General features: G+C 39.9%; 1 protein-coding gene across 14 annotated transcripts in view; it reads left to right on the plus strand.

Moving 5' to 3' along the window:
* Positions 1 to 22,055, plus strand: part of Bcas3 (BCAS3 microtubule associated cell migration factor) — a 478,038-nt gene that overhangs the window by 140,363 nt on the left and 315,620 nt on the right. For all 14 annotated transcript variants that reach the window (XM_040749387.1, XM_040749386.1, XM_040749389.1 and 11 more), the window contains exons 14-15: positions 1,759 to 1,892; positions 15,185 to 15,449. In XM_040749387.1, the coding sequence (XP_040605321.1) occupies positions 1,759 to 1,892; positions 15,185 to 15,449 (399 nt within the window). The remainder of the gene's footprint in view (positions 1 to 1,758; positions 1,893 to 15,184; positions 15,450 to 22,055) is intronic.

Raw genomic sequence — 22,055 nt, forward strand, 5'->3', positions numbered from 1 at the left:
ATTAAAGTTATACTGGACCTATAATCTGAAAAAGCAGCATGAAGTAGATTTTGTCTATATTCCCAGCAGGAGGATCAGATTTTAGAATTCAAGTATGAGTTAACACAGGGACCTCTATACATTATTCAGAAAAAAGAACATCTTAATATTTGAAGTAGCTAGGCACAGAAGCACAAATCCCAAGCAATGTCACATATGGGACCTACAGTTCCATGTGCAGTGGTTGCCACCGAGCATAGGGAAGTCTGGTGTGCTGTGGATGGTGGTAATAACTGCGGATGACAGCACCATGGTGTATGTTTGTTAACAATGCCTGTGTGAGTCTTCACCATAAGGACATGATTTAATCACACAATGTATAGCAGTGTCCAACCATGCAACCTTTCTCTAGTACAATTTCTGTGTTTTAGTGTATCACTTAAAATAAGTTTAATTTCCGAAAGGTATTCGCCTATGTGTGGACAGCAGTTTTGTTTATTAATTTTCCTTTCATACTAGAGATTTAACCCAAATATTACGTGTGCAATGCAGGAACTCTGTAAATGTGGTTTAAATACCCAAAGAGATAACACTGGCATACACATACACACAAATCTTGTTTATTAAACCAAAGCCTTTTGTAAGGCTGTGGAAATTGGATAAGTTTGTTATTTATTGACTTACTGGCTTATGAAACAAAAACCTGAAACTAGAAAATCTTTGTGATCTTGAATTGGCCAAAGAACTCATGACCATGTCGCCTTTTCAAAGTCAAGAATATATTTTGTAGAAGGTACTATTGGCAGTTCCAGTAAATACCATGCCAGGTGTGCATGTGTATGGAATGCATGTGAGTGTGTCTGCATGTGAGTGTAGAGATCAGAGAGAAACTTGTGGGAGTTGGGTCTCTCCTTCCACCTTGTGTGTCCCTGGTTCAAATTGGCAGCAAGTGTCATGGCCTGCTAATCCATGTTGCCTACACAAATGTTTAGTTAGTTTGTTTTGGTGAAAGGATCTCAGTTGTTGTCCAGGCTGCTCTGGAACTTGATTCCCCTGCCTCTATCTTTTGACTAGCTTAGAGGAGAGATGTGTAGCACCAGTCTATCTCAGTAAAGGCTAATTTTAAATGAGTACATTACACAAGGGTCTTAGTAGTTTGACCAGTTTATTGGAACTTAAGGAGTGGGATTAAGCTCTGTGGTGGCCCAACATTTTCACATTAATTGTGTGTTTGGGTGTGTGTGTGGATGCTCATGGAAGTCAGAAGACAACGCTGGCTGCTGTACTTGGGGATGCTGTCCGCCTCCTTTGACACAGGGTCTCTCATTGATCTGGAGCTCATCACTTAGGCTAGATTGATTGGCCAGCAAGTTCCAGGAATCCTCCTGTTTCTATATCTTCAGTGCCGCACCACCAGGCCAGATACTTTTACATGAATTCTAGGGATTGAACACAGATCCTCATCGAGGCAAACCCAGCACATTACCAACCCAGCTTTCTTCCCAACCCTCACACGTTCTGACAATGGCTGTGCACGCTGTGTAAGCTCTTCATGTAAAATTTCTTTGTGCTGCTGACACAGGGACATCCTACACCTGTTTAGTGGTTGCACTCTGTTGATATTGGTGTGATGTTCATAGAAAGAATTGCTTTAATTCTTTTATTTCATAATCTTATTTCCTTTTCCCCTCACAATAAGTAAAAATACTACATGTTGTTCTGTATCTTATCCACATACATAATCATTTTATTTTTATCCTTTGCTTTTTTGTCTTCCAGGAATGCTTTTAGTCACAACAGACACTCTTGGCCATGACTTTCATGTCTTCCAAATTCTGACTCATCCTTGGTCATCATCACAAAGTGCTGTCCATCATCTGTATACTCTTCACAGGGGAGAAACCGAAGCCAAAGTAAGTTTGTGTGTTCTTCTTGAAGTGATTTCTCTGTGTAATATGGCATTTTAGATAATTGGAGATTCATATCAATTTAGAGATTAGTATTTATGAGAAAACTATTCTCTGTGGTAGAGTGTGTTCTAATAAATTAAACTTTTGACCTAATGAATACCTAAGAAAATATCCACCTTGCTGTTAAAAATGGTGGAGAGGACCGGGGAAATGGCTCAGCAGTTGAGGTCACTCCAAAGTCAGATCCTAGAACCTGCATCAGGCAGCTCACAACCCCCCTTCTTCTTCTCAGGGTTTCTCTGTGTAGCCCTGACTGTCCTGAAACTTGCTTTGTAGATCAGGCTGGCCTCGAACTCAGATCCACCTGCCTCTTCCTCCTGAGTGCTGGGATTAAAGGTGTGTGCCACCACTGCTTGGCTCAGCATTTTGTTCTTAACACCACAGTGTACTGACACACTATATATTTTTTTTCTTACTAGCCTGAAGTCTCAATTGGTGATTTGTTTTCACAGAGCTGGTAGCTCTGCACCTCTCAGCACACCATACACATACTGTTACATTTTAGGATTTGTCATTGTCATACTAGGTATGGCAACAGTGTCTGTGTTCTCACGAGTGGAAAGGTGCAGGCTAAAGGAACCAGCTGGGCTACATAATGAGGTTTGAGACCAGCATGTGCGACTGTGTGGGGAAGTTGGAGGGATACAACTAGAAGATTATTTTGTAATATGGCAAACTACTTTAACTTCATGATACTTGTCTGTCTCAATAAATAGTGAGGATTTTATTTTTAAAACAAGTTGTACTTTATTGATCCTTGTGTATTTTAGGCCTTTCACAAAGCCAGCCATATTTTTTTTCAGGTTTTAAATTTATTTTTTATGTTTTTCTGGCCTAATGGTCAAACTCACGGCCTCTTACATGCTTGGCAAGCAGTCTATCTCTGAGCTGCAGCCCAGCCCAGCCCAGGATGGCCAGCATAGCCATGCAACCCACAATGAACAGGCATTCACTACAAATGAGAACATTTTCTTACATGGCCATAAGAAACCTCTAAATTACCAAGTAAAAATAATTCTGCCATTTTAACTGTCAAACCCCTGCTAAGTGTCATTAGTCGTTTCAACAACTGGCTCACGGATCTACCCCAGGAAAAGGAATTGCCATACTTTTTGTCTGCTTCCTTCTGGAACAGTTGATTATTTCTTGTCTGTTTATAATTTCAGCACATTAAATGTTGCTTCCCATTTCTTCTCTCAGGTCTTCCTCAATTGATTTTCTCATTTTATTCTATGAAGTGGAGTGTAGTTTTCATTGGTAACTTGGGTTGTGGGTGGGGTGTTTTGTTTTTTTTTTTTTTGGTTGTTTGATTGTGTTTACTTTGTTTTGTTTTGGTTGGTTGGTTTTTTGTTGTTGTTTTCAGACAGGGTTTCTATGTGTAGCTTTGGAGCCTTTCCTGGAACTAGCTCTTGTAGACCAGGCTGGTCTCAAAGTCACAGAGATCCACCTGCCTCTGCCTCCCAAGTACTGGGATTATAGGTGTGCGCTGCCGTCGCCACCACCACCACCACCACTACCGGGCTGGGTTGTATTTTTGAGACTGGCTGGAAACTTCCTTCCCCCTGCCTCTGCCTGATGGGAATACAAACATACAGCTTTGCTAATTATTTTATCAGGATTCCAGCATATTGTTATGGTTTTCTGTGTTCTTCTTTAAAATGCATGTATTTGTTCAATAATTATTTTATTCAAAGATGTCCCGATTTGGCAAGCTGGCACTAATTTACATGGCCTCAGATATATCTCAGAAGTGTCTTGACATATCTCTGCCATGTTTTGAGCACCCTTTGATGCAGGACTGACTTGCTTTTTGTCCGGCTTAGTTGCCTTTGCATTGTGTCTTTTGCATCAGTGCTATAGAGCATTTCAGATCTCTAGACACAGTTCATTTCATTATTCTCTTTTATAATGCCTGTTTGTGGGCTGGAGAGATGGCTCAGCCATTAAAGGCTATGCTCACAACCAAAAGTAAAACTTGTTTGCCTTATAGACAATCCTCAAGCCTCATCAAAACCATTGAGCATTTGAATGTTTTAAGTGCTTGACCCCTGATTTTGAAGCCTAGTTTTATTAGTGTTTTTGTTATTTAACTTACCTGGAAGTTTGATGAGGAATAGCAGTCCTGTGTAAGGTTCTTGATGAATGACACTAAGTCTTAGGAAAGTGCTATCAATTTTTGCTATAATGGTTTGGTATTGCCAGCTGTATGCCCATTTATCTGGTATGCAAATGAACTAGAATTATTCACAATACTTTTGCTTCAGTATGTGCCCTGTAATTTGGAATTTCTAAAAACCAAACATAAAGATATAAAGACTTAAGTTGGTAACCATAAAATTAATCGTTATAAGGTCCTGCCGAAAATTATTTTGAGCTGATAAAATTTAATACCAATCATGAAATCTGTCTGACATATGATTTATCTGACCATCTTTGAATACTTGAAAAAATCATATTATTCTGAATTCTTCCAAGGGCACTTTAATCAGGCAAGGGAGAAAAATTAAGTATATGGATCTAATTACGTTGAATTAAGTTATTTTGTGGTCTTTGACTGGGGATATCCTCTGCATCTGACAGTAATTTTCCTCCTGAAGCGCATATGCCGTGAGAAGAGTGTCCTTGTTCCAGCGGCAATACGAGCCCCACTGATAGCTCTTAATAGACTCCAGCGTGGCTTCCTCAAGCCCTCTCCATACCGATACCTTGTGAATAGACTGTCATGCCTTACTCAGCCCCATTGCAGTTCATTGGATGAATAACACTTTCACTTTTGAAACATGCAAATATTAATGATTCCACATTAAAACAGTCTTGCAAAGTAGTATGATTAAAACCTTTTTTAGTTCTGAAGTGGAAATGAATCTCATTATTTATATTGTTAGTTAAGGCTATTTATCATTTGTGATAAAAATTAATTTTAGTGTCTATATTCCAAATATTATATATTTATGCTTATACTGATATAGACATGCCACCTTTTCTGTTATTTTGGAATACACGGTAAGCCTGTGCATTACTGGTTATGCCATTGTCTTCAATATATCCCTCAAGCCTCAATTTTAATAAGTGGGGAGTTACCGGCTGTCTCACTATATTCTCAGTGGTCTAGACTGTCACCTGTGTTTGGCTTCTGTACCTTTCTGTCTCTGAAAACACTTACTTTTTTCCTAGCCATCTTCTGTATTCATGACTCTCTAGCTTTCCTGTGTTCTTGGCTGTGTACTTGGGACATTACTTTCTTTAAACTTCAGGTTAATTATCTAGAAAACTGGGAGTCTACATATTTCTTAGGGCTTATTGAGGACAGGGAAGAGGAACTACCATTTTGCTTGATGTCTTCCTGAATTAGTACGATAGTTTCAATGCTAGGAGACCAAGGACAGAGAACTAGAAAGAAAATGGTAGAGATCTGAGGAGGCTCTCTGAGAATTCAGAAGGAGCGTCCATTATCAGGGAGGACATGAGTGGTCTCTGCAGAAAATATAAATTACACTTTAGAAATATGCACATAATAAATAATTTTGTTTTGTTGGTTTTTTTTTTTTTTTGAAACAGGGTTTCTCTGTGGCTTTGGAGGCTGTCCTGGAACTAGCTCTTGTAGACCAGGCTGGTCTCGAACTCACAGAGATCCGCCTACGTCTGCCTCCCGAGTACTGGGATTAAAGACGAGGCCGCGTGTGTGTGCGTGCGTGTGTGCATGCACGTGTACACACACACACACACACACACACACGCACACTTAAGTATTTTGTCATGGCTACAAGAAAAGTAACTAATACACTAAGTAAGTACTCTGCCAACCTAACTAGTTCATTGTTGTTAAATGGAATCATGGATGCAAGACAGCTTCTGTCATTTTCCTTTTTCTCTTAATGGTTTCTTCCAAAGGGCAAAAGTGTTTCACTTTAATGAGCCAAAGTTTATAAATTATATGCTTTACAGGGTTTTGCTATTACTGTCACATTTTCTAAAAACTGTGCCAAACCTATGGAACATTAGTTTCTTTAGCTTCCTTATAAAAGCTTTATGGTTATTGGTACAGAGTCATCTATCATTCCTGTAAGTTTACTTAGTCAACAATCAACTGTGTATATAGGTTACAACATTCAAAAATCCTTCTTAAGTATTTGTTTGGATTTTTTTGATTTGTTTTGTATTGAATTGAGACAGGGTTTCACTCTGAATCCTTGGTGGTCCTAGAACTCATAATGAAGAATGGGCTGGCCTTGAACTTGAAGTAATCCTCTTGCCTCTCCCTCCTGAGTCCTGAGATTTTAGTCATTTATCATGCCACATTTGATTTTGTAAATTCATTAAGTCTCGATATATGCAAGGCAGATAAAGTTTTAAAACTAGCTGATAAATGCTACAGGAAAAAAATCCCACTGCAATTTTGATATGTGTTTCCAAATCCTAACAGTAAGTTGATAATTGTGATAGGAATTACAAACGAAGTAAATTGACAATGTGAAGCTATCTTGTACTCCAGGAAGAGAAAAATAGTTAAAATTTCCATAGTCAGGCCTTCATGTGCTCTCAGCAGTGCTTTCTAACCCCCAGAGCCTTGATAATGTAGCGTTTTGGAGACTAAGATATATTTAAACTTATTGTTAGGATTTGGAAATTTTCTTTCTCTCTCTCTCTCTCTCTCTCTCTCTCTCTCTCTCTCTCTCTCTCTCTCTCTCTCTCTCTCTCTCCTCCCTCCCTCCCTCCCTCCCTCCCTCCCTCCCTCCCTCCCTCCCTCCCTCCCTCCCTCCCTCCCTCCCTCCCTCCCTCCCTCCCTCCCTCTCTCTCTCTCTCTCTCTCTCTCTCTCTGTCTCTCTCTCTGTATGTGTATATGCGTTTCCCTTTGTGTTTCTCCATCAGGATTGTGCCTTTCTTTACCTGCTGAACCACCTCACCCAACTAACTCACTTGGCTGTTTTTTCAGTTCTGGACTCCAGACCTTGAAACTATGTTAATGTATCTGAGATGACAGCTCTTTGTTCCCATGCTTTCACCTCCAGTGTTCTGGGATACAAGATGTTTGTTACCCTGATCATACCTTGCAAATTGCCTTTCACCAAAGTCCAAATTCAAGGTCTGATCAAGGTGGCATTTTGGGAGCTTCTGGTGCCTTCCAGCATTCCTTGACTTGCAGGTACATCTATCCATTCTATCTCTGGGGTCACAGTGGGTCTTCCTAGTCTGTGTTGTCTTTCCCTCTTAATTTTGTATGTAGATTCATCTTATTAGGCATATTTTGTATATCCTTGCTCATATCCCCTGCTCTTGGATTCACACATCCATTTTGTTAATTAAATGCATTTGTAGATAATACATAAATGAATTGGGCATGCTTAGCCCATGGTCACTGTTGTCTATCTCGGGTTAAAATAGGTGAAATGGGTTTCTATTACTTCGCTGTGCTGGTTGCTGTTTATATCAACCTTCCTGAGTTCCTGGGGTTGAACAGCTCTCCTGGACTAGCATGGTTATCTTAGCAAAGCCATCCGTGAGCTCTGGAGAGGAGCTTTGTGGGTCAAGGAGCTACTGAACCCATGGCAGGGTTTCATATAGCAAAGGAATAACATAGGATGCCATTTCAATCACCCCTTGAACCTTTGATCTTTCACTTTTTTGATACCTTTTCAACTTCAAGTTTCACCATCAAAAGTAGAATTGGATCGTCTCTGGCCACCCTGGGTCAGTTCTTCTGTTCTTAAGTAGCTGACTTCTAAAAAGCAAGTGTACTTGGCCGCTGTATCAGGCAGGTGGCGATGTTGCACTGAGATAGCACATCAGGTTTCAGCAGCCTTAACCTCAACCACAGAGTTCCTGTTGGAATTCCCTGTTTGCCCTGATGGACAGCACAGGAAAGAACTGGAAGCCTGGCAGGTGATTGTGAACCTGTCCTCTGTGGAGGAGGTGGAGAGATGTAAAACAGGTCAAACTTGTGAACCTGTCCTCTGTGGAGGAGGTGGAGAGATGTAAAACGGGTCAAACTTCCTGGGTGTTGTGTAGCTGACCAGTCATTCCCCTCTTCCACACATCCTTGCTTGGGTCCCCACATTCAGTATGAGCCTTAGCCTTTCTCCCAGTAACAACTGTAATGAGGTGACAGCAACCACTCTCTGGGTGGCAGCTGAGTCAAACTTGTGGGTTGGTGAGGACTTTGGCCTCAGATCCACAGCTCCATGATGCTGTGGTAGGGTCCAGGGAACATCCACACACAGCAGGGATGTTCCTTCTTCCTGTATACCAGGTCTCCTTCCACAACACAGTGGTATTTCATCCTTAGTCTTTGATATTTCTGTCTGCACCCCCTTCACTTCCTCCAGGGCTGGATAGTTGGCCACAGGAACAGGGTCAAGGTAACACATTGTTTCCACCAGTCTCTTCTAGAGAAGTCAAATTTACATGGATTCATTTTTGTGAATATACATGTATTCATCCCGTTTTGTAGCTTTTATGTATGTGTAGGTTATGTCTGTACCACCAATTTCAAAATACTGAGGTAGTCCATTCATATCACTTCATTTACAGTCCTACCTGCCATAGTTTGTAGGGACACTCACCTTTAAAAGGCATTTGGGATCTTTTGTAGAGCTGGTTGTTGTGTTTATGACAGGCTCTCCTGTAGTCCAGGCTAGCTTTGAACTCTCAGTTGTCTTGCCTCTTCCTCTCAGATGCTCAGATTTTGTTATATTAACTTTAGGCAATGTCTCACTGTGTAGCCTTGGTTGTCCTGGAACTCAACTCTCAGGCTTGCCTTGGCCTCTGCTACCTGCATGGGCCTCAATACCCAACTCCTGTTATTTAGTCCATTTATTGAGTGTATACACGAGCACATGTGAGTGTATGTTTGAGTTCATGTTCATGTCCACATGAACAAGGTCTCCCTAGGCCTTGTTTTTACTTTTGATGAAAACAGGTTCATCAGCTTTTTCTTCATCAATGTAGTCATTCTTATAAGGTGATCTATGAGGCAAGTAGTAGGAATTTTTTCTTACCATTTTCATAGTTTTTTCTGCTCACAGAACAGAATTTATAGACATACTACAGATTACTTACAGCCTGTTCTCATGTTATCAGGCTGGAGAACTTTTGCCTGACCTCAGACCTGAAGGTTTCTCTTCTATACATTTTGCCTAATGGCTTCAAACAAGGCACTGTGGAGTCTTCTGATTATGAATTTTGGAGAATTGATGGGTTTTTCTCAGTGTCTAAATTTACTTAAATGTGAATGTTCACGTTATTGCCATTTTTCCTGCATGCTGTTTGCTGGGCCTGTGGTATTCATTCCCCTGTTCTTTCCTCATCTTGTTGTGGTGGGTATCCTTCTCTTGGCCTTTTCAGTTTTGTGGGAGGTTGTGTGTGTGTGTGTGTGTGTGTGTGTGTGTGTGCAGGTGTGTGCGTAGCGTGGTTGTTTAGGGTTTCTCTGTGTAGCACTGGCTGTCCTGGAACTCACTTTGTAGAAAATGTTGGCCTTGAACCCAGAGATTCATCTGCCTCTGTTTCCTGAGTGCTGGGATTATAGATTTGCGCCATCACCACCCAACCATTTTTCTTTCAATTTTGAATAGTTAATGTTTTGTTTGTTCAACAGGTTTTTGTCTGTTTTACCTTATCATTAGTTTTTACTCTAATGTTTGTCACTCTATTTAACTATTCAGTTTTTCTCCCTGTCCCTCCCCCCTCTTCCCTCCCACCCTCCCCCTCTCTTCCCTCCCACCCTCCCCCTCTCTTCCCTCCCTCCCTCCCCCTCCCTGCTTTCCTCCCTCCCTTCTCAAGTAAGAACATGTAAAGCAGTCATAGCTATGATTTTTGCACACTGCACTGGTGTCTCACTGTGTATTCTGATTGCCTTCATTTGCTTCCATGTGTCTGTCTGTCTTTCTGAGACTTTTCCTTTGATCTGTGGGTTTCTTAATAATGTGTTGTTTAATGATCATGTTTAGTCCCCATTCCTACATATTTCTGTTAATTTGTGGTTAGATTATTGTCAGAAAACATGGATGATTTCATGTCTTTGATGAGGGAAATTTTAGTAGTAGTATACTAAAGGAAATTTAAAATCATTGCTTTTTTATAATGGTTGCTTTTTCAAATAAATTAATGTCAAATACTTAACATCCTTGGAGGCTAAGTTGATATTTCAAACCTAGAAATGCGAGAGCCTTGAGGTCCTGATCTCCACCCTGGTGAACTTGTCTCTCTGCTGAGTGAGATTCTTTCTGTTTTCCCTACTTTCCTGTTGCTTTTGATGCACCCTCCCTAGTTTGCTTTTCATCTCTCCCATTAAATACAGGGACAGAAAGTAGTGAACAGACTGAGTCCCTTATTTTAATCTCTGTTTAAAATCTTCAAGACAAAACAAAATTAACATCTTCATTCATTGTGAGTCTTGTGAATTAAATATAGTCTAAGCCTTCCAGTTAGCTCCGAGACTTCATTCCTTGGGAGTGTTTTCAGCTTTGTGGATTCGGTGCACTGCACTGGCATAATGCTAACCATCAACCATCAACCACACCACTTAAGGCACACAGATACTTTACATAATTGTTAGTTCTTCTGCCAGCATTGACATTGTTAACTACTCTTCATATCTTAGAGTTGTGCAATATTTTGTCAGGTATCAACTTCCGTGGATGGAAACCTAGTTCTTCCTTATGCCTCTTAAGGACAGTGGAGAGGGAGAAGTGTGAGGTCTTGCTCCAACTGCTGATTCCTCTTTGTGCTTCAAGCCCTTTTCTGCTTCCATTCCAAATTTTTAGATGTAAAAACTGGTTAATGGTCTTACTGTCCTTTGTTGAGCAAAAGTAAAGAGGGAGTGAATGTGAATATGTAATAAAAGCTTTGTATAGATCATCCCTTTCTTCCACAATCCAAAAAGCACATACAGCTTGATTCTGAATGATAAAAATGTACAAGTATGTTGGACCAAGTAGACTTTTGATTCTTACAGTAATATCTCCCACTCTCTATTTCCATATGTTTTTATTAAACAAATGTCACCTGATGGTTTAAATGGTATTACTGTATAGACTGATTATTATTGAGTGGTTCTTGTCTCTTCTGTTTTTTGTTGTTTGTTTGTGACAGGGTTCCTGTGTGTAGTCCTGACTGTCCTGGAAATCACTCTGTAAACCAGGCTGGCCTCGAACTCAGAGATCTGCCTGCCTCTGCTTTCCTGATGGTGGAATTAAAGGCATGGGTTTTATTGCCCTTTTCACAGGCATCTTATAGTTTAGTATTTATGATGTTTAGATTTTTTTCTATCCAAACATTCTCTTCTGTTTTTTCGGGGGGGGGGGGTTGTAGACAGGGTTTCTCTGTATTGTTTTGGAAGTTATCCTGGAACTTGCTCTGTAGACCAGGCTTGCCTCAAACTCACAGAGATCCGCCTGCCTCTGCCTCCTGAGTGATGGGATTAAAGGTGTGCGCCACCAACACCTTCTTTCTTATTTTTTTACCTTCTTCCTTACCCCTTCTCTCCTTTCCTACATGTTTGCAAATGTGGAGTTGTCGGTTCAGCCATTAGCCATGCTTTGTTTATGGCAGGGGAGAATTCGGATAGTGGGGAGCAGACACAACAGGTTTTTTGTTTGTTTTGTAAAGCTAGGCTGTTCCTTTCATGATGTGAGAAGTCTTCTGCATGTCTTCAGTTATGCCTCTTACTTTGGGGGGTCATAGGGTGCTTTTGAGGTAGGGTTTTGCTCTGTAGCACCACCTTCTGATTCAGCTTGGTGTACTGACATGACATGTGTGCAGGATCCCACTCAGTTGGGTTTTATTGTCCCATAGCTCATTGCTTTATTGTTACTATTTCCTTGGGCCATTATTTTAAGAAACCAAATCACTAATATCCCTCCTCTTAATTTCTTTTTTTTTTTTTTTTTTTTTTTGGTTTTACGAGACAGGGTTTCTCTGTATTGTTTCGGAGGCTATCGGTCCAGCCTGGCCTCGAACTCACAGACATCCGCCTGCCTCTGCCTCCTGAGTGCTGGGATTAAAGGCGTGTACCACCACCGCCCGGCTTAATTTCTTTTATTAGGAAACCTGATACTTTTCCAAAATTCTGTAACCTAACCTGATTTTGTTTCACACCTTACACATGTAGAGAAGAGATGTTGGGCAGGCAGTACTAACCTTTTGTTACAATAGGTGAGGCAGCAAAGGTTGAAGATTGATCTTGGAATGCTTCTCACCATCCTTTGTGTAATCATTGCCATATTCAAACTACAGACAATTTTTGATCTGATTTTAACATCATATAAGTATATAAGTATACAGAGACATCACATAAATGTAATATGTGCAGTTTCTCTAACTCACAACTTTTTCTTCCTATGGTGGGGGTAAATTAGTGTTTTCATTTTGCTTTGGTTACTTTTGGTCATTATGAGATAGAGTCTAATTGTATAGTCCCTGGCTGTCCTGCATCTCACACTGTAGACTGGGCTGGCTTTGAAATCAGATCCACCTGTGTCTGCCTGAATGCTGGAATTAAATATGTGTGCCACCATTGCCCTGTTTAAAATAATTTTTTAAATTGAAATTTGAGATGGGTTAATAGCATAAGTTTGGAAGTGTCTGAGATGCTTTTTCCTAAATTTAAATGGCAGAATGTAAGTAACATCAGGTCTTTTAATTCACTTTTTCACATGTACTTTGAATTTGACATTTTTTGTGCATTAAATGAAATTTTTAAGTTTGCATAAAATGTTAGGTAGTCATGTATAAACACTCTAAAGTGCATTTTGTGTTCCATGCAGGTATTTTTTGGCCATGATGAATATTGATTGGCTAAAATTAGATTGTCAAATCAGTGTAATAAAGTGAATTACTCATTGCTCAGAAGTATTTGTGTAAATTAAAATTAACTATAGTACAACTGCTGTATGTATTAAGGAAAAAAATACACTTGCTTCCTATGGCCTTGCTGCTTTCTGATAGTCCATTTTCGTGTTCTTACTAGAGAAACATGGGTGCATTGTAAATAGTCTGTAGTGAAAATGAGCACACTAACAAGCTTTTCCAGACTGAGTCAGTGCTTGTGCGCTTCCCTTTTCTTTTTCTGATTTTGAGACAGTGTCTCACTATGCAGCTTTGACTGACCTGGAACTCTCCGTGTAGACCAGGTCGGTCTCAAACTGAGATACACCTGCCCAAGCCACCCAAGTGCTGGGTTGTTATGAGTCGAGCTGCCCTCCAGCCAGGCCTTCCTTTATGTTTTACTGAAACCTTGTTTAGTTCAGGGCCAGTCATAAGATGGGTTAAAAGGAGCTTGGATTCAGTGCAGGCATACTAGGCTTTCCTTCCAGCACTTACCTTTCTTTGATACAAGGTATGTCTAGAAGTTAGTAGAAGGAGACCGTAACTGGTTATTTTATTTTATTCCTTTTAGAGTCTTGTATGTTTTTATGTGTTATATTTTATTTATTATGCATTAAGAAATGTTTAGGTGTATTCCTAGATAACAACTAATAGTCATCTCTGGGTGTTGTTTTATATGTGTCCCTAATGTAATTTTCTGAAACAATTGTGTGACATCACCAAGTGTTAGTTACCTTTCTCCTTTTTTGTGATTAAGTACCTGTCAAGAAGCAATGTCAGAACGGATTTGTTTTGGCTGACAGTTGAGGGGTGGATACAGTTCACGGCGGGACAGGCAAGGTAGTATAGGTGCTTTCATTTACTTAGTAATTGCCCCGAAGATGCTAGAGCAGTGTAAGAACTGTATCAGCCAGACCTTACCATTTCCTCTGTATAAGCACTTCCATAATGGCCTTGTTTTTTCCTTTTCTGTAGAGCCGAAATGTTACTGTATAGCCTGTTACAAAGTGTGCCAAGTTCAAGTGTGCTGACCTTAGATGTAAATGACTTGTACTCACGGGCATATTCATTCCCTGTTGCATTTTCATAGCAGTTTATTTTTTTTTCTTTTTTGGGGGGTTGGATTTGTTTTGTCATTTTTGAGATGGGGTATCACTATGTATGTGACTCTTTGAGCTTGTAACCCACCTGCTGCAGCCTCTCCCAAGTATTGGAGTCACAGGAATGTACCACCATGCCTAATTCTTAATAGCATCTAGAAGTGTGGCACCTAGAGCACATATAGTTTATCTCCTGCTATACAAAGCTGCTTAGTCCCGGAGCTCAGGACAGTGCACGATTACTTTTTTTTTTTTAAGTTATATTAATGTGCTTCCTAAACCTCCACAGACTCAACGATCTCTTTTCAGAGATGGAACCAGAGTTGTCACTGTGAAAACAGGGTTCTCTGTGGAATCCCTTACTTTTTAAATTCATTGTTGGTTTTGTTGAAGTTTGATTTTGAAGTAGTCTTACTGTGTAGCCCTGGGTAGTCTTGAAACCATAGCAGTCCTCCTGGCCCCAGTTCCTGAGTGCCACCCACACCAAAGTTGTCTTGGTAGATAAGATACCCCAGCCCTGCCCTTTTGTATTGTTTTATTTGTACCTGTGTCTCTTGAGAACCATTTCCACAAACTCTTCTCTCTTCATTCCTTGTATGTAGATAGGCCACAAGTATTTAAACTAGTGATTGAATTTGTAACTTTCTACATTATATAAGGTACTTTGAAGTTTTTACTGTTACATAATTAATAGAAGTCCCTTTAGATGGATGAACTATATGAGTGTATAGAGTCTGTCAGAGAGAGAGAGAGAGAGAGAGAGAGAGAGAGAGAGAGAGAGAGAGAGAGAGAGAGAGAGAGAGTGTGTGTGTGTACCAGAAGTAGATGCCAGCTGTCGTCACTTCTCCCCCTTATCGTTTAAGACAAGGGGGCTCACTGTGCTGAGTTCACTGATTGGGTAGACCAGCTTGCCAGCATACTGCTGGGATCCATCCAGCTCCCTGCTCCCCACTATAGGTAGCACTTGGGTTACAACCTTACACCACCATGAACCCAGGTCCTTATGATTTTATGGCAGGCCATTTACTCACAGAGCCATATCCCGGGACTGTGGCGCTCTGTAATTCAGTTGCAGGCGTACCACGTAGATCCTAATTCCTGCCTCTTCACTTGAAACAGCTGAGAACGGAACCCTCTACTCCAGATTCCTACATGGAGTCCTGGGGATCTGTAAAATATTTTTTTAGATTTGTCATCTGTTCTTACACAAACTTGTTAGCAAGGCAACCATTTCTATTCATATATCCATTCTGTTCCTGGCTTGAGGTAAACCTGAGTGACTTTAGCTGTTTTTGTCTCTTTCCTCCTTCCTAGGTTCAGGATATCTGTTTCAGCCATGATTGTCGCTGGGTTGTGGTCAGTACCCTCCGGGGTACTTCTCACGTTTTCCCCATCAATCCTTATGGTGGCCAGCCTTGTGTCCGAACACACATGTCACCACGAGTAGTGAATCGCATGAGCCGTTTCCAGAAAAGTGCTGGGCTGGAAGAGATTGAACAAGAACTGACATCTAAGCAAGGCGGCCGCTGTAGTCCTGTTCCAGGCCTATCCAGCAGCCCTTCCGGCTCCCCCCTGCATGGTAAAAAACTCTCCTCTCTCTCTCTGCTGCTTGCTCTGTGTCATGAATTTTATTGACTTCATATCAGATGAAATTTTTAAAATCTGTTTGTGCTGTGGTTAGGTCCTAAGCATATTAATGAAATTGATATTTATTAAATCAATTAAAAGTGTGAATCAAAATGACAATGGTGATGTTGTCACACTATTTTAACTGCTTTGCGTTTTCTGTATATACTGAGTATTTAGTTTGAGATTCGGTCTGTTTTCATAACATTTGAGTGTGTATTCCAGAACATCCTTTGTATACTGGGCTGATATTGCAGTTCAGCAAGAATATTTGTTATTACAATGGAATTGTCATGAGCTGTATACTTCATTTTAAAGTAAAGCTCTCTGGAATTCATCCAGTTCATTGCAGAACAAAAAGTTATTCCAATACCATCATCCTGATCAATACATGGAACATCAACAGAATCCTTCCCTGTCACATCTTTATAATATTAAACCACGGTTCTGGACATCATGGTGTTCACCTGTATTTAAAAATACATTCACTCCAGAGAAACTCTTAAATATGTTCCATTTGCTCTAAATGGACTTAAATATAGTGGATGCGTTTTTATAAGATCTATTTATGGTGTGGGATAGTTTACTTGGTTTTGGTTTTGATACAGTCATCTTCAAATTATAATTTTACTTTGAATTTGGGCTTCCTACCTTAGACTCCTGTATGCTGGATTACAGGCCACACTCCTCTTCCCTTCTTGTTTTGAGAGTTGTTTTATGTAGATGACAGTTAATTCAGTCAGTTTTGAGGTGTTTGAGGTTAATCTTTCTGAAAGGCTGTATTTCATTTGCCTACCCCTTCCCTTGTTCAGACGTGGTTATCGTGTACAACCATACTGAAGTACACTTGCACATGAAGTGTGCATGAAGTTTTTCTATTGTTTTTATTAAAAATGCATATTCTCTTTTGAAAGGAAATTCTGAGTCATTCCATAGGTAAATCTTTTATGATTTTTTTCATCTTTCTAAAGTTGTGTTTGTTTCAGATAATTATAACCCACAGTAGCCTGGAATTTATAATCCTCCGGCCTCAGCCTCTGGAGAGCTGTATTGTAGCTGTACTCTACCATACCCAGTTGATGTGATTTTCACTTAGTTATTAACCCCAAAATGATTGTGCCATTTCGTTCCCTTCAAAAAGACTTAACGTGTTGATGTTTGTTTCTGGAGAATTGCATATTGTCCTTAATAGTGACCGTTTTATATTTTCAAGATTGAGGTATTTTATATGGAAAGATTATGGTTATACAATAAAGACTCCTTAATTTTTATCCATCTGGAGTTCATGTAAAACATTTTAACATGAACACATGCACAGTACTATTAACCACTACCCTGTCTCTAAAACATTTCCCTCTCGGCAGTGGGGAGTCACTTATGCTTCAAACAGTTTCTTACTATGTGTTCTTCACGCCCGGACGTTTCTCACTGTTTTGGGCCTGGTAGCTGGTTCAGCTGCCTTACCCGCAGCCCTTTCCTGCTGACACTTCGCATGGTCGCTTCACTCTTTGTGTTTTCCCATTTTGGAGGCATAGGCCTCAGAGCAGTGGTTGTTTCTCTTCATTTTCTCTTTGTGTCTTCTATGTCAAAACAAAATGGGCATTGTTGTTGGTTAGTTCTAAAAATGATGTATTTACAGTTTGTGTGGGTAAACAGTCTGATGCTGGTTAAAAACAATGTAAACCTTGGAGCAGGGAGGGATTCATCTTGAAAATGAATCATGTCTTGGCTACATTGCGTTGTTTGCGCTCTTTTTAGCAAAGTAAAGGAAACTGTTAAATGACAGTTGATATAGGGGTATTTCCTTTTAGCTTTCTGGAGCCAATCCAGTTTGGGTTAGGATTTTTAAGTTTTCCAGAGGATGTTTATTTATTTGAAGTATATTCTTTTAAATATCTCTTTGTTTCCTATCTCATTGCCTTGGGCTTTAGAACAGATAAGACATTCTTAGGTTCAGATTCTTGAGTATGCTTCAACTAAAATGCATACTAATTTACATTTTGAACATGGAAAACACATGACAGTGTCCTGAGAAGCTGCTTGTGGCAAATGCAGATTGTCCTTAACACATTATATGGGAAATAACATCTTGATATATCTTAAATAATATATTATATGTGAAATAATATCTTGAAGTGTCTTCAATTATTGTTTCTTTGGATACTGTCTGTGCTTGCCATGCTTTCAAACTACATTTGACTGTAGTATTACTTTAATATGACATCATGTATCACTATGTCATATTAAAAATACAGCATCATTTTTCCTTAATAAGTATATGCACTTATTTATAACTGATATGTATTATTCTCAGCCGTGTCTAGATTTGCAAATAGTCTATCAAGCAGAAGTAATTATGGATCTCTGATAATTATTTCTTCCCTCATCCAATTCAATTACCTCTTGCCGTATTTGAAAAAAAGCTAGTGAAACCATTTCCTTTTTAACCATAATATGATCTCCTAACTTCTGGTAAAAATTGTGTGTCTCACCAAGCTGTTATCTGGATAGGTGGAGGATGCCCCATCTGAGCCCCTTCTATAAATTTCCCCCTTGCTTTCCCTTTTGAGAAATGGCATCTTGTTTTGCTTTTTTTTTTTTTAACACTGGAGCTGTCATTAAAGCATCACTGCTTATTAATGAAACTTGCTACCTAAAACTTCTTAAGTTGTGTTAGTGTTGTTTGAGGTGTAAGCAGCAGTATTGCCCTTATTTGAATATAATTCCTTATTGACACATCAGTATCTCTGATTGACCTCAAAGTTGGGAAAACCTTTTTTGTTTTCTCTTGTTATCTTGGCTCATCATGTACCAGTTGGTAAAATTTCAAAGACATTAAACATATTTAGAAGTTATTCCAAGAGAAACAGAGGGAAGGAATACAGGGAGAATTGTTGCACACCTTTAATAATAGTACTCTGAAGGTCGAGTCAGCAATATAGTGAGACCCTGTCTCAAAAACAATTGAAGAAATTGGGAAATGCCTAGAAAGGATTTTCACTTGAAATTGCCATCCTGTTTATGGATGCTGCTATGGTGATATTTGAGCAAAGACCTGATGGGAAGCAGACAGTACAGCTCTAACCTGAGCTGAGAATATGCCTGGTGTGCTCAGGGGACAGCAGGATGGCTGGTGTGGTCCAGCACAGTGTCTCCATATAACAGTGATGCTCAGTAAATGCACCTGCTTATGGTAGACTTTGACTCAGAGTAGCATGGGGTCACTATGGTAGGTTTTGAAGATAGGAATGATCAAAGCTGTGTTTTGGTTGCTCTGTGTGGAAATTGGTATGGAAAAAGCACAGTCTGAGGGTAGGCAAAGGTGGAAACCTCGAGAAAGTAGTGACAGAGTATTGACAAAGTCCAGTAAGAGAGGACTCCCGGGGTTGAAACTAGGTTGGTCATCACAGGTTTGTTAGAGGTGTGTAGTCATTTTCTCATTGTATATGTTTATGTGTATTCATATTTATGTATGGCATGTGTTTATGTGTCACAGGGTCTCTCCTCTAGCCCAGACTAACCAGAGCTCACTTTTATTAAACTGCTGTTCTCTCATTTTCATGGCAATCTTCCTCCCTAGTTCTGGATTATAGATGTAAGCTACCACAACCAATTTCAATGTAGTTAGTGGTAGAACCATCATCATTTTCGTTTGTTTGTTTGTTACATTTTATATGCAACAGGAAAGACTGGTTGAGTCATGAAAGAGTTGGGGTTGTTATCAATTGAAATAGAAACACTCTGTGTCAGCAGGTTTTGGCATAAAAACAGGGTTGAAAATTTTGGATGTGTTAAGTTTAATACCTTGTTTAGCCACTCATTTCTCTCATCTATCTCTTTTTCCTATGTTTTGTCTCTTATTCTGTCCTTCTTCACCTTTTTGGAGACAGAGTCTCACTATATAGCCCCAGCTAGCAAGCTATAATTATGTTTGTTGGGCACTGGAAAGATGTTCTATGTAAGTGTAAATAACAATTCAATGAATATTATTAAATGAAATAAAGATTTGAGTTTCTTTTCTATAGGCTTTTAATTGCTTTCAATATGGACATTAGCCTGTGACTCTTTCTAAAATGGGAAATGATACAACAATTGAAAGTGGTTCTCATGGTTCTACATAGTTTGTTGTGTGTGTTCCTGACAACCCTCAGGATTGGCTCTCTCCCTTCATCATGTAGGCCTTAAGTTTTGAACTCAGATGAGGAGTCAGACTTGGCTGCATCTGTCCCACTGGCCCCATTTACTTTTGCCATTCCTTTCATTTCAAATAGGCTTTCCTTTCATATTTAAGAATCTAGTGTCCGCCCTGTCATGAGACTTTTAAGAACTGATTGCCTGCTCAAGGTCTTGGTCCCTTCCCTGTGGGTGCTTTAACCTAGACTGGCCTCATTATGTAGCTAAGGCTAGTCTGGAATCACTGATCCCTCTTTCTGCCTCCGCCTCCCTGGCTCAGAGACTGGTCTGTGTCCCTTAGCCCAGCATCTTTCTCTCTAACTCTGGAGAAGGAGTTATGTTTGAGCGGCAGCTTTTGGCAACTGTGTTCCAGATTCTGCTCCTTCCCAACCCCAGATCTGAGGGCTTTGAAGGTGGCCTCTCAGTTCTTGGACCCAGAGCTGCTATGTTTCAGCAAAAGGCTTACAAGTCCAGCAGCATCTCTTTCCTTTTAGCATCTGTGTATGGTGTTCATGTCTTACCGCTCAGAGACTGTTTATAGCCTTCGTTTGATGGCTTATTGTAATTATTTACTTTGGTTGATAGGGAGTTTTCTCGATACAGACCGCATCACATTGTAAATACAGAGCAACCACACAGCTCCGCCTTGCACAGCTTCCCCTCCTTGAGAGTCAGCACCAATCTTGACTGCTCCTTCCACATCACTGTTTACTTGTGGACTGAAGTTTCCATGAGTGTTTTAATTTTTGCCAAGAAAAATCAATCATGTGTGGTGTAGTTCTGCTTAACATTTCATGCCTCATCTGACACGGAGTATATAAATGGCACAGACACGTTATATGGGAGAGTCCATCTTGGGGTCGTTTAGCACCTGGGGTTTTGCTCATTCCATGTAGTCTGTTTCCTGAGGTTGATGCAGCCTTGTTTCTAATCTGATGGTTTAAAAACTGAATGTTGCCCTGGCTCCCTCTGGAAATGTTGGTATAACATTATGCTCATTTTGACATTCACTATACACCAACATCATCCACATCTTAAATATTTTCATGTCATTTTCTGTCACTGTGCAGAGAGAGCAGATGAACTCTTCATGCAAATGTTTGGAAAAGGGCAGTCTCACAGCCCCTTTCTGACAACAAGATGTCTAATTTAAAAACCACATAGGAAGCAAGGTATGCAGACTCAAACCTATGATCCCAGTACTCCAGAGGCTGAGGCAGGAAGATTATCATGAATTTGGGACCAACCTATGCAGCTGTTTTTTATAGCTTATATTCCTTACAGCAGTTTGAGGTTCACAAAAGCATTAAGAGGGACACATAGTTCCTAGGATGAATAAAGAGTTTTTACATAAACACAAGAGTCTGAGTTCATCCCAAGCACCCACCTGTAATCCTAGCTCCTGGAAGGCAGATTTGAGGAACATGCTGGCTAGCTCCAGGGTTCAGTGAGAGACCCTGACTCAAAAAATGAGGTGGAGAACAATAGAGCAAGAAAACTTGGATGGGACTTTGCTTCCATGTACAACTGTGTGCAGATATGTCAAAGTATTGTTCTATACACACTAAATGTTTTTTGAAAAGAAACTTAAACTATATTTAAATACTGTAATGTTTTATGGGTTTTTTTGATAAACTCTTTTAAAATAAATGCCACAAGGAAATATAAGTGTCAAAATTAATATAACTAGCACTTGAGACGAATACGGTTTTTTGTTTTACTTTTTCCTACTTATGAATACAGTGTTCTTTTGCATTGGCAAATCATAAACAGTTTACAGTTTTATCATTAAATGGTTAACGAGATATGCCTCTAGAGGGCAACATTTTATCAGCTTTTCAGTTAATCATAGTCAGGGCTTGAACTTGTGTACTCTGGGAGCAGATGCCCTGTCTAGGTCTTACATAAACCCCTCTTCTTTTATTGTGTTTTTTGTGGTTTACTTCCCACAGTATTCATAGGGAATTGGACTTAGGAATTGTGTTACTATCAACTTACATTCCCTTGAGTACTGTGTGTATATCTTCAGTTCCTGTTCGTGAATCCTCACAGTTCTATAGAGAAACATTTTTTTTTCTTTCTTCTAAGTGCTAGGGAAAAGGGGCCTGGGTTGGAACAGCCCTGGGAAAGAAATAGAGACAGCAAACAGCTTTAATTGATCTCGTGTAAAATACTAAGACCCAGAGGCTGTCTGTAGCCTCCTGTTAGACACACATTACTTGGGAAAATCAAACCTTCTGTTTATGCCTGTTAGAGAAACATTTTTAATTGTGTTGTTTTCAGAAGTGGTATCAATGTGTTCCCAGTCCTCAGTCCCGGAGTATCTGGGCTTGCTTTCTGATAGTTTTTACCAGCGTTGACTAGATTCCATGGTTCAGGCATTCTC

The sequence above is a fragment of the Mesocricetus auratus genome, unplaced genomic scaffold (assembly GCF_017639785.1).
Source record: "Mesocricetus auratus isolate SY011 unplaced genomic scaffold, BCM_Maur_2.0 Super-Scaffold_100007, whole genome shotgun sequence".
In the NCBI taxonomy this organism is placed as follows: Eukaryota; Metazoa; Chordata; class Mammalia; order Rodentia; family Cricetidae; genus Mesocricetus; species Mesocricetus auratus.